Raw genomic sequence first — 15945 nt, 5'->3', positions numbered from 1 at the left:
AACTTCAAAATTCCTTGGTGTCCATACTGATGAGGCACATTTTGGAACACCTAAAACAACTAAGTTCAGCAACATTTGCACTTACAATCATTGCATATCCTGGGGAGAGAGAAATAAGTAAGTTGACGCTTTTATTGCATATTTTTATTGTATAATAATACGGAATAATGTTCTAGCGTAACCCATCTTTAAGAAAGAAAGTCTTCGTTGCGCAGAAACGTGCTGTAAGATTAATATGTGTCGCTCAGTCGCGATCATCTTGTAGACATCTGTTTAAGGAGTTGGGCATTCTGAGTACTGGTCCACAGTATATTTATTGCCTCGTGGAGCTTGTTGTAAATAACATGCTGCAGTTCCAAAGGAGCAGAGCGATGTGCATAACTACAATACCGGAGGGAGAAATGATTTTCATTAAAAAAGCGGTGCACAATGCTGCAACTAAAAACTTTGATAACTTACCCACTGACATAAAAAGTCTGAAAGACAGCAAAGTAAAATTTGAAAACAAACTGACAAAGTTTCTCCTTGGCAACTCGTTCTATTCCGTAGGAGAATTATTGTAATGTGCGTTAGTACTTCCCAGCCACCACTTTTTACACATCTGTATATTTAAAAACTAATTACAATTTTAAAGAATCTTATAGATGTTAAGGATGCAGCCATATTTACAAATTAATTTGCGATGTGAATGTAAAACGACTCGTTCCATGTAACTAGGCTGCATGTAACATAAAAGTAACTGAGTAACCCACATTGGCACTAAAACGCATACTGGTCCCTTAAGAACCAGCCGCACTTCTTTATACTGGATACTGTGAAACGAATGTGTTCTACTGCAGGCTCTTTGCTTGCCATATTTTGAGGGGTGATAGTGCGGACCACATAACTAATGAGGAGGTATTGAACAGAACTGGGGAGAAGAGGAGTTTGTGGCACAACTTGACTAGAAGAAGGCATCGCTTGGTAGGACATGTTCTGAGGCATCAAGGGATCACCAATTTAGTATTGGAGGGCAGCGTGGAGGGTAAAAATCGTAGAGGGAGACCAAGAGATGAATACACTAAGTAGATTCAGAAGGATGTAGCTTGCAGTAGGTACTGGAAAATGAAGAAGCTTGCACAGTACAGAGTAGCATGGAGAGCTGCATCGAACCAGTCTCCAGACTGAAGACCACAACAACGACAACAATGTGGACCAAAACAAAAAAAAAACATTGTCTAGTAAAATGGACTCTAAAATGGACTGTAAAATGCGTATCGTAAGAGTTGTAAGCACTTGTTCAGTGGAACAGATGTGTTTCACAGCAGCGAAGAGGAGCAAGTGTTAATACCTCTTAATATACAGGGTGTTACAAAAAGGTACGGCCAAACTTTCAGGAAACATTCCTCACACACAAATAAAGAAAAGATGTTATGTGGACATGTGTTCGCAAACGCTTAATTTCCATGTTACAGCTCATTTTAGTTTCGTCAGTATGTACTGTACTTCCTCGATTCACCGCCAGTTGGCCCAACTGAAGGAAGCTAATGTTGACTTCGGTGCTTTTGTTGACATGCGACTCATTGCTCTACAGTACTAGCATCAAGCACGTCTGTACGTAGCATCAACAGGTTAGTGTTCATCACGAACGTGGTTTTGCAGTCAGTTCAATGTTTACAAATGCGGAGTTGGCAGATGGCCATTTGATGTATGGATTAGCACGGGGCAATAGCCGTGGCGCGTTACGTTTGTATCGAGACAGATTTCCAGAACGAGGGTGTCCCGATAAGAAGACGTTCGAAGCAATTGATCGGCGTCTTAGGGAGCACGGAACATTCCAGCCTATGACTCGCGACTGGGGAAGACCTAGAACGACGACGACACCTGCAATGGACGAGGCAATTCTTCGTGCAGTTGACGATAACCCTAATGTCAGCGTCAGAGAAGTTGCTGCCGTACGAAGTAACGTTGACCACGTCACTGTATGGAGAGTGCTACGGGAGAACCAGTTGTTTCCGTACCATGTACAGCGTGTGCAGGCACTATCAGCAGCTGATTGGCCTCCACGGGTACACTTCTGCGAATGGTTCATCCAACAATGTGTCAATCCTCATTTCAGTGCAAATGTTCTCTTTACGGATGAGGCTTCATGCAAGCGTGATCAAATTGTAAGTTTTCACAATCAACATGTGTGGGCTGACGAGAATCCGCACGCAGTTGTGCAATCACGTCATCAACACAGATTTTCTGTGAATGTTTGGGCAGGCATTGTTGGTGATGTCTCGATTGGGCCCCATGTTCTTCCACCTACGCTCAATGGAGCACGTTATCATGATTTCATACGGGATACTCTACCTGTGCTGCTAGAACATGTGACTTTTTTACAAGTACGACACGACATGTGGTTCATGCACGATGAAGCTCCTGTACATTTCAATCGAAGTGTTCGTACGCTTCTCAACAACAGATTCGGTGACCGATGGATTGGTAGAGGCTGATCAATTCCATGGCCTCCACGCTCTCCTGACCTCAACCCTCTTGACTTTCGTTTATGGGGGTATTTGAAAGCTCTTGTCTACGCAACCCCGGTACCAAATGTAGATACTTCGTGCTCGTATTGTGGACGGCTGTGATACAATACGCGATTCTCCAGGGCTGCATCAGCGCATCAGGGATTCCATGCGACGGAGGGTGGATGCATGTATCCTCGCTAACGGAGGACATTTTGAACAGTCCCTGTAACAAAGTGTTTGAAGTCACGCTGGTACGTTCTGTTGCTGTGTGTTTCCATTCCACGATTAATGTGATTTGAAGAGAAGTAATAAAATGGGAAGTAAGCGTTTCCGGAAACATGTCCACATAACTTATTTTCTTTCTTTGTGTGTGAGGAATGTTTCCTGAATGTTGTAACACCCTGTATATTAATTTTGGAGCCTATGTTTACTAGAATTTGTTGTATTCTAATTATCCTTCCTGTCATATCCCTGAATGGATACTGACCGTTTCTCCTGGGACACGCCGTATAGTTCGTAGTTTCTCGCGTACCTCCAGCAGTTGCGCGGCGCGAGTCAAACATCACGTGATTGTTGGCGGGGTATCGGGAAATCTGAGCGCTTTCGGACGCGAGTGTCGTTTTCCCGACCCTACAAGGAGTCCGTGCAGTCGATACGAGTCAGGAAACGGGGCAGGTGGAGCTCAGAGCTCATAACTCGGAGGCCGCCAGCATTCCAGGCACGTAGTCCAGTTCCAGCCTCCAGCGCCCGTAATTGCAGCGCTCTGCCCCCCCCTCTCCCTCCTCCCCTGCCCTTTGCCCTCCGGGCGACGGTTCATTTTTTCGCGTCCCCGGGGCTGCCACGTCGAGCGCAAACGAAACACGCGCGTTCCATCTTGTCAGCCAGTCGAGGGGGGGTCAGCGACCGACTGCCTCTATGTCGTGACGTCACAGACTGCTCAGTGCTACGCGCATGCGCAACCACGTCGGGGCTGGCAGTTCGCGTTGCGATCTCCAGTACAGAAGTTCGGAACAGACTTCTAAACTGTGATACTATTATTACTATTATTATCGTAACTGATACTACTACTATTACTGCTACAATTAATGCGTTCCATTAGATAAAGTAATATTACATGTGTTTGTTTACTTAACCTTTTCGTCATTAAAAAAAAAGGTTCAAATGGCTCTGAGCAATATAGGACTTAACTTCTGAGGTCATCAGTCCCATAGAATTTAGAACTACTTAAACCTAACTAGGCTAAGGACATCACATACATCCATGCCCGAGGCAGGATTCGAACCTGCGACCGTAGCGATCACGCGGTTCCAGACTGAAGCGCCTAGAACCGCATGGCCACACCGGCAGGCTGCAGTTTCATGTTTAATGACGGTGTGCAAAGCAGAAAATATGTTTTAGATAAAATGGGAATTGAGCCCGCAGTAAACTGCATCCAAGATTTGTTTGCGATAGAGAGCGTGTGGTGAAAGCAGATAAACTATTTTTTGAGGTAATAAAATCAAGAAGAGTGCATCATAGGAATGTAAAAAGGGAAGAAAACCGATTTAGAAAACGAAAAAGAACCTGCCTATGGTGCTGGACAGTTCTAAAACTATGCCAAATACAAGCAGAAACTTTAACGGGCATTTTCCGCAAAATACAAATTTCTGTACTTAGGTACATGTAACACCCAAAATAAATATCCTATTACTTTCAAGCTTGGTATACTTATTAAACATAAACGTCTTAATGCAAAACCCTAGAATTTTACGAATCTGTTAAAAACTGTGGTAAAAATTGAGATAATTATAAAATTTGAGTTTTTTGTATACATAAAGATTAAAGTGTAACACCTCATTCATTTTTTCATGAATTAAATAAATTCCAGAGTTTCACACACCTGTAGGTATGGTTTCTATGCTGTGCAAAATCCATCGAAGAATCTCTCTTACTTATGAAGAAAAGTGTACCTATTTCAACAAACGCAGCCAATAGTAAGTGAAAAAATGATGAAATTTCACATGTAAAAAGAAATTATTTTGTTATGTTTATGAACTTTCACTGCTATGAGTGTGAATTCTGAATCCTTACTGCTGACAAAGTTTTATGAATTTATTTGTAAAAGTATAGACAGTGGAAATTGAAATGTCCTGTGGTGCCTTTCCTGCTCCAAGTCGGCCCGTTTGACGTCCTACCCCAATTAATTATTTTGCTTTATGGCCAGTGTGTGTAGAGAATTTCTATTTGTAATTTCTGTTCATCTTTTTGTCTAATTTTTTACATTCATAAATTTTATTACGTGTTGTAATCTTCTTTTATTTCCCCTGATTTGATATGGAACGGAAAACTCCACAAATTCCTCATTTGGTTTTTGTGATGCATTCACTTCCGCGTCCGGTCAGCATTTTCAGAAGGTAGCAACTCCGATGGCCTTGTTGTTTTCCTCGATCAGGTCCTGTGTTGTGCACGTTGAGGACAAATTAGCAGGTGGGGCGGGTCTTGTGTTGTTCCGCACTCGCAGAATGTATCTCCATCAGCTGGAAGAATGCCGGCCGGCCGTTGTGGCCGAGCGGTTCTAGGCGTTGCAGTCTGGTACCGCGCGACCGCTATGGTCGCTGGTTCGAATCCTTCCTCGGACATGGATGTGTGTGTGATGTCCTTAGTTTAGTTAAGTTTAAGTAGTTCTAAGTTCTAGGGGACTGATGACGTCAGATGTTAAGTCCCATAGTGTTCAGAGCCATTTGAACCATTTTGAAAAATGTCCCATTTTCGCATGCTGGTCTTGCAAATACGTAGGAACGCCCACCCTAAGACGATTGTGGGATCTCCATATAGGGAAGAGCTAGCTCTTCCTTTACAGGGATACCAGGTGGTAGCTTGCTCTTCCACCATGTGGTGCTGTTGCACTCTGGTGTTCCCTCTAGTGGTTGAGTCCTGGCGATGAAGCTCTTTCTCGACTTCAGTCGAAGGACTACAGCCTGATTATCATGCAGTGAATGTCGGGGATCGTTAAGTTTGCTCAGCCCTCTCTACATCAGCATCAACAGCCCTTCTAATAGTGGGGGGAGCTGTTCCAACAAACGGGTAGATTTTATCGACTGAAGTCGGCTTCATACATCCCGACAAGATTCGGACTTTCCAGGATGAGATTTTCACTCTTCAGCGCAGATATGAAACTTCCTGGCGGATTGAAACCTTTCCATTTCACAGCAATACTCCATGTATATGCTTTCCTTCGGGGAAGAACGCGTATCTTTAATTGACACGAAGTCTCTGGCTGTTTAAGTAATAATTACTTCTAATGATGAGCTAGTTATTCCCTATAACTGCAGTTTGGCAAATAAGATGTCGAATGGAATAAATTAAGATTCTCATATCGGTCACATGGCTTAAACCAGAATATTTCTGCTTCTACATGTACACTCCGCAAATCACGCTTAAGTGTCTGGAAAAGGGTTCATCGGACCACCTTCACAATAATTCTCTATTATTCCACTCTAGAACACAGAAAGGAAAACACAAACACCTATGACTTTCCGTGAGAGATCTTATTTCCCTTATTATGGCGATTGTTTCTCCATTTGCAGGTCGGCATCAACAAAATATTTTCGTACTCTGAGGAGAAAGTTTGTGATTGAAATTTCGTAAGAAGATCCTGCCGCACTGGCAATACTGACCTTACGACTTATCTTAGAAGAAAGATTAAGAAAAGGCAAACTTACGTTTCTAGCATTTGTAGACTTAGAGAAAGCTTTTGAAAATGTTAACTGGAATACTCTCTTTCAAATTCTAAAGGTGGCAGGGGTAAAATACAGGGAGCGAAAGGCTATTTACAATTTGTACAGAAACCAGATGGCAGTTATTAGAGTCGAGGGGCATGAAAGGGAAGCAGTGGTTGGGAAGGGAGTGAGACAGGGTTGTGACTCTCCCCGATGTTATTCAATCTGTATATTGAGCAAGCAGTAAAGGAAACAAAAGAAAAATTCGGAGTAGGTATTAAAATCCATGGAGAAGAAATAAAAACTTCGAGGTTCGCCGATGACATTGTAATTCTGTCAGAGACAGCAAAGGACTTGGAAGTGCAGTTGAACGGAATGGACAGTGTCTTGAAAGGACGATATAAGATGAACATCAACAAAAGCAAAACGAGGATAATGGAATGTAGTCAAATTAAGTCGGGTGATGCTGAGGGAATTAGGTTAGGAAATGAGACACTTAAAGTAGTAAAGGAGTTTTGCTATCTGGGGAGTAAAATAACCGATGATGGTCGAAGTAGAGAGGATATAAAATGTAGACTGGCAATGGCAAGGAAAGCGTTTCTCAAGAAGAGAAATTTGTTAACATCAAGTATAGATTTAAGTATCAGGAAGTCGTTTCTGAAAGTATTTGTATGGAGTGTAGCCATGTATGGAAGTGAAACATGGACGATAACTAGTTTGGACAAGAAGAGAGTAGAAGCTTTCGAAATGTGGTGCTACAGAAGAATGCTGAAGATAAGGTGCGTAGATCTCATAACTAATGAGGAGGTACTGAATAGGATTGGGGAGAAGAGAAGTTTGTGGCACAACTTGACTAGAAGAAGGGATCGGTTGGTAGGACATGTTTTGAGGCATCAAGGGATCACAAGTTCAGCATTGGAGGGCAGCGTGGAGGGTAAAAATCGTAGGGGGAGACGAAGAGGTGAATACACTAAGCAGATTCAGAAGGATGTAGGTTGCAGTAGGTACTGGGAGATGAAGAAGCTTGCACAGGATAGAGTAGTATGGAGAGCTGCATCAAACCAGTCTCAGGACTGAAGACCACAACAACAACAACATCCTGCCGCACTGAGAAACGCCTTTGCTTTAATGATGTTCACCCCAAATCCTGCATCATGTCCGTGACACACTCTAACCTCTTTCTCGATAGCACAAAGCGTGCTGCTCTCCTTTCAAATTTCTCTATGTGCTCCGTTAATCTTTTCTGGTAAGGATCCCACACCGCGCAGTAGTCCCCCAAAAGAAGTCGGACAAGCGTAGTGTGGGCAGCCTCCTCAGTAGATCTGTTGTATCTTCGAAGTGTTCTTGTTTTCAACGTCTGTTTTACAATGGAGATTGTATTTCTCCTCCTTGAAAAGTGCCTATTACATAATAAATTAGCGGATTCGGCAGTTGTCCTTAGAGCGCTGTGCGAGGATAAGGCGGAACGACAGTAAATTTTCGCTTATACCTTCTGACTCAGTCATTTCTGCACTAGGGTCGCTTACGTCAAATTGATACGTTATCCTTCTCTATCGTCCCTGAAAGTTTGTAATACCATCAGGGAATCACCTTGTATGTACAGGGTGGCGCACGAAATGTGTTAGCATTTTGGTTTTGAATATAAACTTTATTGTCAATACAATCTGAAAGAAACGTATACTACAATGAAGAGCCGTCCATGGAAATTTGTTCTAACTCAGCACATGCTCAGTATGTCCACCATTTCGTTTCGTAACTTTCTTGAAACGAATACTGAAGTTAGTGATTATCCTACGGCACGTGTCTTCCGTAATTTCTCCTGCATGCTTGAAGAATAAGTCCTCTGAGCTCCATTAAAATCCACAGCTTCTTGCTACTGCCTTGCCCTTCAACACGCATTGGTTCATGCAAGATGGAGCAAGGCCACATACTGCAAACACTGGAGTTTTTACACGAGCATTTCGACATGCGGATCATTTCACTCAGCTTTCCAGATCGCTTCAATCACGGACAAAATTGACCCCCCAATAGTCCAGACCTAAATCTATGTAACTTTTTTTCTTTGGGATACCTAAAGGAAAAAAATTTCCCGTAACGTCCGCGTGATTTAATGGAGCTCAGAAGACGTATTCTTCAAGCTTACAGTGAAATTACGGAAGACATGTGCCGTAGAGTAACCACTAACTTGAGTGTTCGTTTGAAGGAAGTTGGGAAACGAAATGGTGGACATATTGAGCATGTGGTGAGTTAGAACAATTCTCCATGGACGGCTCTTCGCTGTAGTATATGTTCCTATCAGATTGTATTGACGATAAAGCTTATATTCAAAAACAAAATGGTAACACATTTCGTGTTCCACCCTGTGTAACAGTACGTTTGTGTGTATGTATAGTCATATGTATAAAACATTAACACAGTTGAAAATTTATTTTAATATTTAATGTATTCTCGTCTTCGTTAGAGTCCATCTGGTTCCGTGAATCGACCATTCTAAGTGACGACTAAAGACTGCTGCATGATTCAGTAAGGGGAAACGAGTCGATGAGCAGGAAACGTGACCGCAGCGCCACCCCTCACTCAAACTCCCCGTGCGGCTACAGCGTGGAGGGAGGTAGGCAGCCCGCATTGCACTGACGTGTAAGAGCGGCGCCTTGATTTCCAACGTTTGCAGCCCTCAGCACTCCACTCTTACTCGTTCCACTAACACTGCATGAACGGAAACAGTGTGTGGCCGTCGTACCTTCTCCTGGAAAGCTTTCTAAAAACCATAGTAAAATGTTACGATAACCACATGTGAACTGGCCATTAAAATTGCTACACCAAGAAGAAATGCAGATGATAAACGGGTATTTATTGGACAAATATATTATACTAGAACTGACATGTGATTACATTTTCACGCTATTTGGGTGCATAGATCCTGAGAAATCAGTACCCAGAACAACCACCTCTGGCCGTAATAACGGCCTTGATACGCCTGGGCATTGAGTCAAACAGAGCTTGGATGGCGTGTACAGGTACAGCTGCCCATGCAGCTTCAACACGATACCACAGTTCATCAAGAGCAGTGACTGGCGTATTGTGACGATCCAGTTGTTCGGCCACCATTGACTAGACGTTTTCAATTGGTGAGAGATCTGGGAAATGTGCTGGCCAGGGCAGCAGTCGAACATGTTCTGTATCCAGAAAGGCCCGTACAGAACCTGTACACTGCGGTCGTGCATTATCCTGCTGAAATGTAGGGTTTCGCAGGGATCGAATGAAGGGTAGAGCCACGGGTCGTAACGCATCTGAACTGTAACGTCCACTGTTCAAAGTGCCGTCAATGCGAACAAGAGGTGACCGAGACGTGTAACCAACGGTACCCCATACCATCACGCCGGGTGATACGCCAGTATGGCGATGACGAATACACGCTTCCAATATGCGATCACCGCGATGTCGCCAAACACGGATGCGAGCATCATGATGCTGTAAACTGAATCAGGATTCATCCGAAAAAATGACGTTTTGCCACTCGCGCACCCAGGTTCATCGTTGAGTACACCATCGCAGGCGCTCCTGTCCGTCATGCAGCGTCAAGGGTAACCGCAGCCACGGTCTCCGAGCTGATAGACCGTGCAAACGTTGTCGAGCTCTTCGTGCAGATGGTTGTTGTCTTGCAAACGTCCCCATCTGTTGACTCAAGAATGGAGACGTGGCTGCACGAACCGTTATAGCCACGCGAGTAAGATGCCTGTCATCTCAACTGCTAGTGATACGAGACCGTTGGGATCCAGCATGGCGTTCCGTATTACCCTCCTGAACCCACCGATTCCATATTCTGCTAATAGTCAGTGGATCTCGACCAACGCCTGCAGCAATGTCGCGATACGATAAACCGCAATCGTCATAGGCTACAATCCGACCTTTATCAAAGTCGGAAACGTGATGGTACCCATTTCTCCTCCTTACGCGAGGCATCACAACAACGTTTCACCAGGCAACGCCGGTCAACTGCTGTTTGTGTGTGAGAAATCACTTGGAAACTTTCATCATGTCAGCACGTTGTAAGTGTCGCCACCGACGCCAACCTTGTGTGAATGTTCTGAAAAGCTAATCATTTGCATATCACAGCATCTTCTTCCTGTCGGTTAAATTTCGCGCATGTAGCACGTCATCTTCGTGGTGAAGCAATTTTAATGGCAAGTCGTGTAAATGTGCTGTCAATGATGAAATGTTATTTTGGAATCAGAAAGCTCTCTAACTTTACATGTTTTGAACATAAAAAAATAAGAAGTATATTTCTATGAAAGAAATACTTCGAATAACGATCACAATGAGTATATCAGGTCACTGAATTTCTATGAAATTGTGGGACAGGGACTTGGATCAGTAAAACGACCATACTGGCGTCAGCTCTCGAAGCTACTGGAGTCTTTTATACGAGTTTGCTTCTGAACGCATGATTTTGCTATCTGTGCTTAATTTTCTTCACAATGTGTGTATAAAAAGAATTTGTCCTTTTAATCTCACTTCATATTTATCCCTCCATGAGAAGATAATTAAGGTGGAATAATTAATTATCGCTAGAATTTAAGTTTTATCATTGGCCACTGGTCACTCTGCTGTTGTAATATGCATTGGCAGCCATTATGTGAAATATAATTACTCACATGTTTTACGGTCTTCACTCACAAGATAACAAGAAAAAATTCTTTGAATATTTTGCTATGAGTAAAACAGAATACTTCTTCCAGAAAATTTTTCATTGAATACACACCATGAATGTAAAGAAAATAAATACAAAGTATTTACATAACACTGAGAATAATAGTGCGGCTATGTAGATGATTATATCGTGTCTATCTCTGCAACAATATTTATTTATTGGGCATTAAGTAGTATAGTATTAAACACACCTCGCTTATTTTTGAGCTAGCCATGTGTGTTGACAAATAAGTAAATTGTTAAAGCCCAACCTAGTACATTTACTCCGAATTATTTGCCTACATAGCAACACTGATGATTGTTAATCTATACTTTAGTAACTACTACGAGTGTGTGAAGTATACGTGATGATTCGAAATGTAACAAAATAATACTTTTCATAAAAAAGAAAATAAAGACAGAGGCTATACACTGGACAAGGCCAAGCACACAGGCAGCAACCCTCTAAATGTCCAGCAGTGACATTTTGGGCTGTGCCAGGTGCTGGGACTATGAATGAGCTGTTACGAGTAAGAGTGAATTGCCCTTTCATATTATTCAAATGAATAGAATAACGACATCTAATATGTGTATCTCAATAATCGATTATTCAATTAGTTGCTCTGTTGCACCTTTATTTATAGTTTATAAAGCATTACTATAAAATTACTATTTTATGATAAAATGGTTGTTCTTATAAAAAAAAATTAAGCGGCCTCTGATACTGTCTCCCTGTTTCCGTAACTAACAACAACTGCTCATTTCCGTGAAATAGCTAATTAGTATTATTTATCAATAAGGATGTCTCAGGGGAATGGCCAATATTTAGGGATATGACAGGAATAACCATCTGAAGTAAAAAAGTTTAACAAACAAGGGCTTTAAAATGCTTATAATAAGAGCTGTCAACACTTCACCATCTACTGTGAACACACAGCTTCTATTGAACAAGTGCTCATATCTCTTAAAGTATGGGTTTTAGAGCCCATGTTTACCTTACACTTTTTATTCAAATGATCGTTTCTGTCATATCCCTGAAAATGGAGCATTCCTTCTGGGGTATCCTGTGTGTTCCCCTTTATGGTTTTTAGCAAAACTATTTAACGTCGTTGTGTTTAACGCAGTTACTACAGTGAATGTGCTTACAAGCAGCAAAACTTTTCAGGAAGTGAAATGTGCTTTGCGTAACTTTGCTGCACCGTATAACGAACGGCGAGCCACTGCTGCGTCCACTGCCTCAGAAAACACTGTTTCAGAAGGAAGCCAATATTCCTACATATTTACGAGACGCACTCTACAGAAAGAGGTACACTGAGTCATTCTCTTTGCAGAATTGCAGAGAAGCTGTTGTACCAGTTACGACAGAAGTAACAAGCTTCGGTGGAAGCATATAGTAGACTCACACATATTCTAACATACTTTAGTACAAAATTTTGTAGATGGCTGCACTTTCAGAGACACTGAATTGTTACAATTGAAAGAAAAACAGCCCTGGGTCACTATTTTTAACAAATTAACCTGTTTTCAACACTGCTAGGAGTGTCTTCCTCAGAATTTAAATCAAAGAATGGTCTGTATCCTATAACACGATCACAGAATTATGACTAAAAACGTATGATAGGGTATAAGTACGGAATCATTCTGAAAGTGGGCGACGAATTTTGAGGGTTAGTGCCATTTTTTCTTAGCAAGTGTTTTTTATATCTGATAGTGAAGGCACGTCCTGTTTGCCCTATATATAAGAGGAGCAAGTATCGCAGACAATTTTGTAGACAGCAGAATTTTCTAAAGGAGAACGCATAGAATGTAAATTATGAATGAAGTTTTTTTTTTTCAAATTATTATTAGTAGAATAAGCAACGTTGAAAGCGTATTTCTTTCGAAGAATGCGTTGGATTTGATAAGAGATAGGCCCCATGAATGGAATAGAGAAATATTTTGTTTAGTTAGACTCGATAACAAAAGTACCTAGCGTGGTAAGTCTTTTAGCAGTTTTCTTTTTAATGACGTCATCTACTATGTTAGAAAAAATGGCACTAGCCTCCAAAATTCGTCTTTTGCCGACCATCTTCTAATTACAGGTCATTCACCTAAAGCCATGTGCAATAGCAAAATTTTGCACACCGGAAAGAAAGTGCGTAGACTAGATATTCTAGAAGAATTAGAGATTTTCAAGCATTTTGCTCGAAATGATAGCCTCATCCTTAACGAACAGTTACAGCTACGTAACAAAAACGGTATAAAGCCGTTACTCGATATCTGACTTCGGGTTTCCTTGTGCAGGTTGCCGAAATGTTCTTTTCCTTTTAAGGCAGTCCTATATTTTTCAGTTATCACATGTTTCTTGGCTGCATTTCACGTCAATATTGCTTTCTACACGTTGTCATTCAGTCCTATTTACATTTTCATAATGATGTTTTCATGTTTCTTATCTTACTGTTATAAACTTTGATGTAGGCAAAATGTTATGTTGTATGCTACTATCAAACAAACATTGCTTTCCATTATGTACCAAATACTGTTTATTTATAATCATTTCTGCCTATATTTCAATGTGAAGTAGCCTAATTCTACCTACGGCTACTAGGTGGCGCGCTCGTTGCAGTGCCGTGTTCACCTGGCCGCATTTGTTAACGCGGGCACCTCAGTCCGTTTCGCAGCCTGCACCACGCAAGTAACGAGCAGCCCTTAGTGGCTCGCCATCACAGTTTTCTTTATCTTAAATATCTTTGTGACCAATGCCCTTTTGGGATATTTATTATTTTATAAATGACGTATAAGTACTGCCAGTCTTTCACGATGATTCCGTACTTATACTCTGCATCATACGTTTTTAGTCATAATTCTGTGACCATGTTATAGAATATAGACCATTCTTTGATTTAAATTCTGAGGAAGACACTCCTAGCAGTCTTGAAACCAGGTTAATTTGTTAAAAATAGTGACCGAGTGCTGTCTTTCTTTGAGTTGACACTTCAGTTCTATGGGACAGTCTGACTTCTATCGGCAACCAAGCAATTATCCTAAGGTCAATCGATTATGTAAAATTATTTCACTGCCGCGTGGGATTAGCCGAGCGGTCTCAGGCGCTGCAGTCATGGACTGTGCGGCTGGTCCCAGCGGAGGTTCGAGTCCTCCCTCGCGCATGGGTGTGTGTGTTTGTCCTTAGGATAATTTAGGTTAAGGGGCTCCGGAACGCCCTTTACTTGCAATGTTAAAATAACGCTTATAAATTACATCTTTCCTCACAAAGTATTTGAGGTAGGAAGTTGAACTTTTTACAGATTATTTATTGGAATATGGGCTACAACTTAACACAGGGATTTTACAAAATTTTAGTTCAGTTATTAAAGATGATTTTTTTCAATTGTAATGAAAATTCACAACATTTTTTTGCAATTTTTTATTTATATATTCAAAAATATACAGTTTATGGAAAAAGGCTGTGTTAAATTATGCAGAAGGTACTGTGTAACATTTACTGAAAGTTTGAAACAAATATGTTTGGAAGATCCTTAGAAAACATGTAATTAGTATGAGAAAATAAAAGTTTTGGGAATCGAGCGACAAAGATTGGATTAACTTTTTAGTGCATTCCAGGTCCATAGGATGGATTATCTTCATCCTCTGCAAACTCCTCCTCCAGCTTCCTCTTGTTCCTCCTCCTGTTTACTCTTGCTTGTATTTCTAGACTCTTTACAGCCCTGTCTGCAGCCCGAAGGCGTTCCTTGTCTAAAGCAAGCATCGCTCGTACCATGTTAGAACCTATCTTCATTCCAATATTTCTAAATACCTTGCACCTTACAATGTTGCCATCATTGAAAGTCGCAACAGCAACTTTACTTTTACTCATTATTATACTTCAACAAAGCAGAGACTCAAGAAACAGAATTAATTACGAATATTTTCGAGATAACGACAGATAAATAAACATGAAACAATCGGCAATCACACCAGCGATATATATTGAACCATCACAGGTTAGCCACAACACATACTTTATCTCACATCACTAAAATGTAGCTGATGAACACGGACGTTAATAATAACACCATTTGACAGCAGTTTAACAGCGCCACAGTGGGTCACGCCCATGTAGAACACATTTCAAAAAAAAAAATTAAAAATAGTTGTAGTCTTCGGAATTGAATAAATTATATATCTATTAAAAGGTAATAGTCTGCAGATTCAGAAAACGCAAAAAAGTAAAAATTGAACTTTTCATGATTTTGAGCCTTTCTGGAGCCCCTTAAGTAGTGTGTAAGCTTAGGGACTGATGACCTTAGCAGTTAAGTCCCATAAGATTTCACACACATTTTTGAACATTATTTCACTTGAAAGAGACATGGGTATAACCACAATCGACTGACAGACTAACTGCGATTAATCGTCGACTACGCGTAACTAACATGGCGTGTGTGGGTGGAGAGAGACCGACCTGCCGTGCGTGGTGACGTCGAGGCGCACCTCGCGCTGCAGGCTGTACTCGGCGTCGACGTCGGCGTCGTCGGCGCCGGCGTCGCGGCGCTGCCGCTGTCCGGCGTGTGTGTCCGCGTGGGTGGTGCGTGGGTGGGCGTGCGGCAGCAGCAGGCGGCGGTCGTAGTGCGCCGGCTCCATGTGGCGCACCAGCTCCGTCAGTGGCCGCATCCCTGGAAAACACGGCGCGGCGACACTGTAGAGCAGGGTGCTGCAGTGTACCGCTGGGCGCGCGCCAGGGCAACACTGACTCAAAGGAAGGCCTCGGCGCTTGTTGGTGACGTCGCGTCAGCTAGGCACGGCGGACGCCAGGTCTGTTGCAGGCAGAAACGCCTGGGCGTGCTTATCACTATAAATCTCTTATTTTTGGACAAAATGTTTGGTATTGTTTTGGATTCTGCAGTTTTATTTAGATGAAAGATTTTCTTACTATCGTAAAGCTACAAATGAAGATCATAGTTCTGCATTACTGAATCCTGTCGAAACAAACGTAGATCTATATGAGAAGACGCTTTGCCCCATTGCAAGCTTCGGAAATTTTACATTCGAGTAACTATATTTACTTGATCTATTTTGTTATCGAAACTTAC

The 15945-nt window shown here is 41.8% G+C and overlaps 1 protein-coding gene across 1 annotated transcript in view; it reads right to left on the bottom strand.

Moving 5' to 3' along the window:
• Positions 1-15526, bottom strand: part of LOC126109532 (uncharacterized) — a 426878-nt gene extending 411352 nt beyond the window's left edge. Inside the window, exons 1-2 of the mRNA XM_049914551.1 lie at positions 15459-15526; positions 15318-15389 (exon numbers count right to left, since the gene is read on the bottom strand). Of these exons, the coding sequence (XP_049770508.1) occupies positions 15318-15389; positions 15459-15526 (140 nt within the window). The remainder of the gene's footprint in view (positions 1-15317; positions 15390-15458) is intronic.
• Between the last annotated feature and the right edge of the window lie 419 nt (positions 15527-15945).

The sequence above is a fragment of the Schistocerca cancellata genome, chromosome 12 (assembly GCF_023864275.1).
Source record: "Schistocerca cancellata isolate TAMUIC-IGC-003103 chromosome 12, iqSchCanc2.1, whole genome shotgun sequence".
Taxonomy (NCBI): domain Eukaryota; kingdom Metazoa; phylum Arthropoda; class Insecta; order Orthoptera; family Acrididae; genus Schistocerca; species Schistocerca cancellata.
The sequence above is the reverse complement of the archived record's forward strand: the minus strand, read 5'-3'. Positions and strand labels throughout refer to the sequence as shown.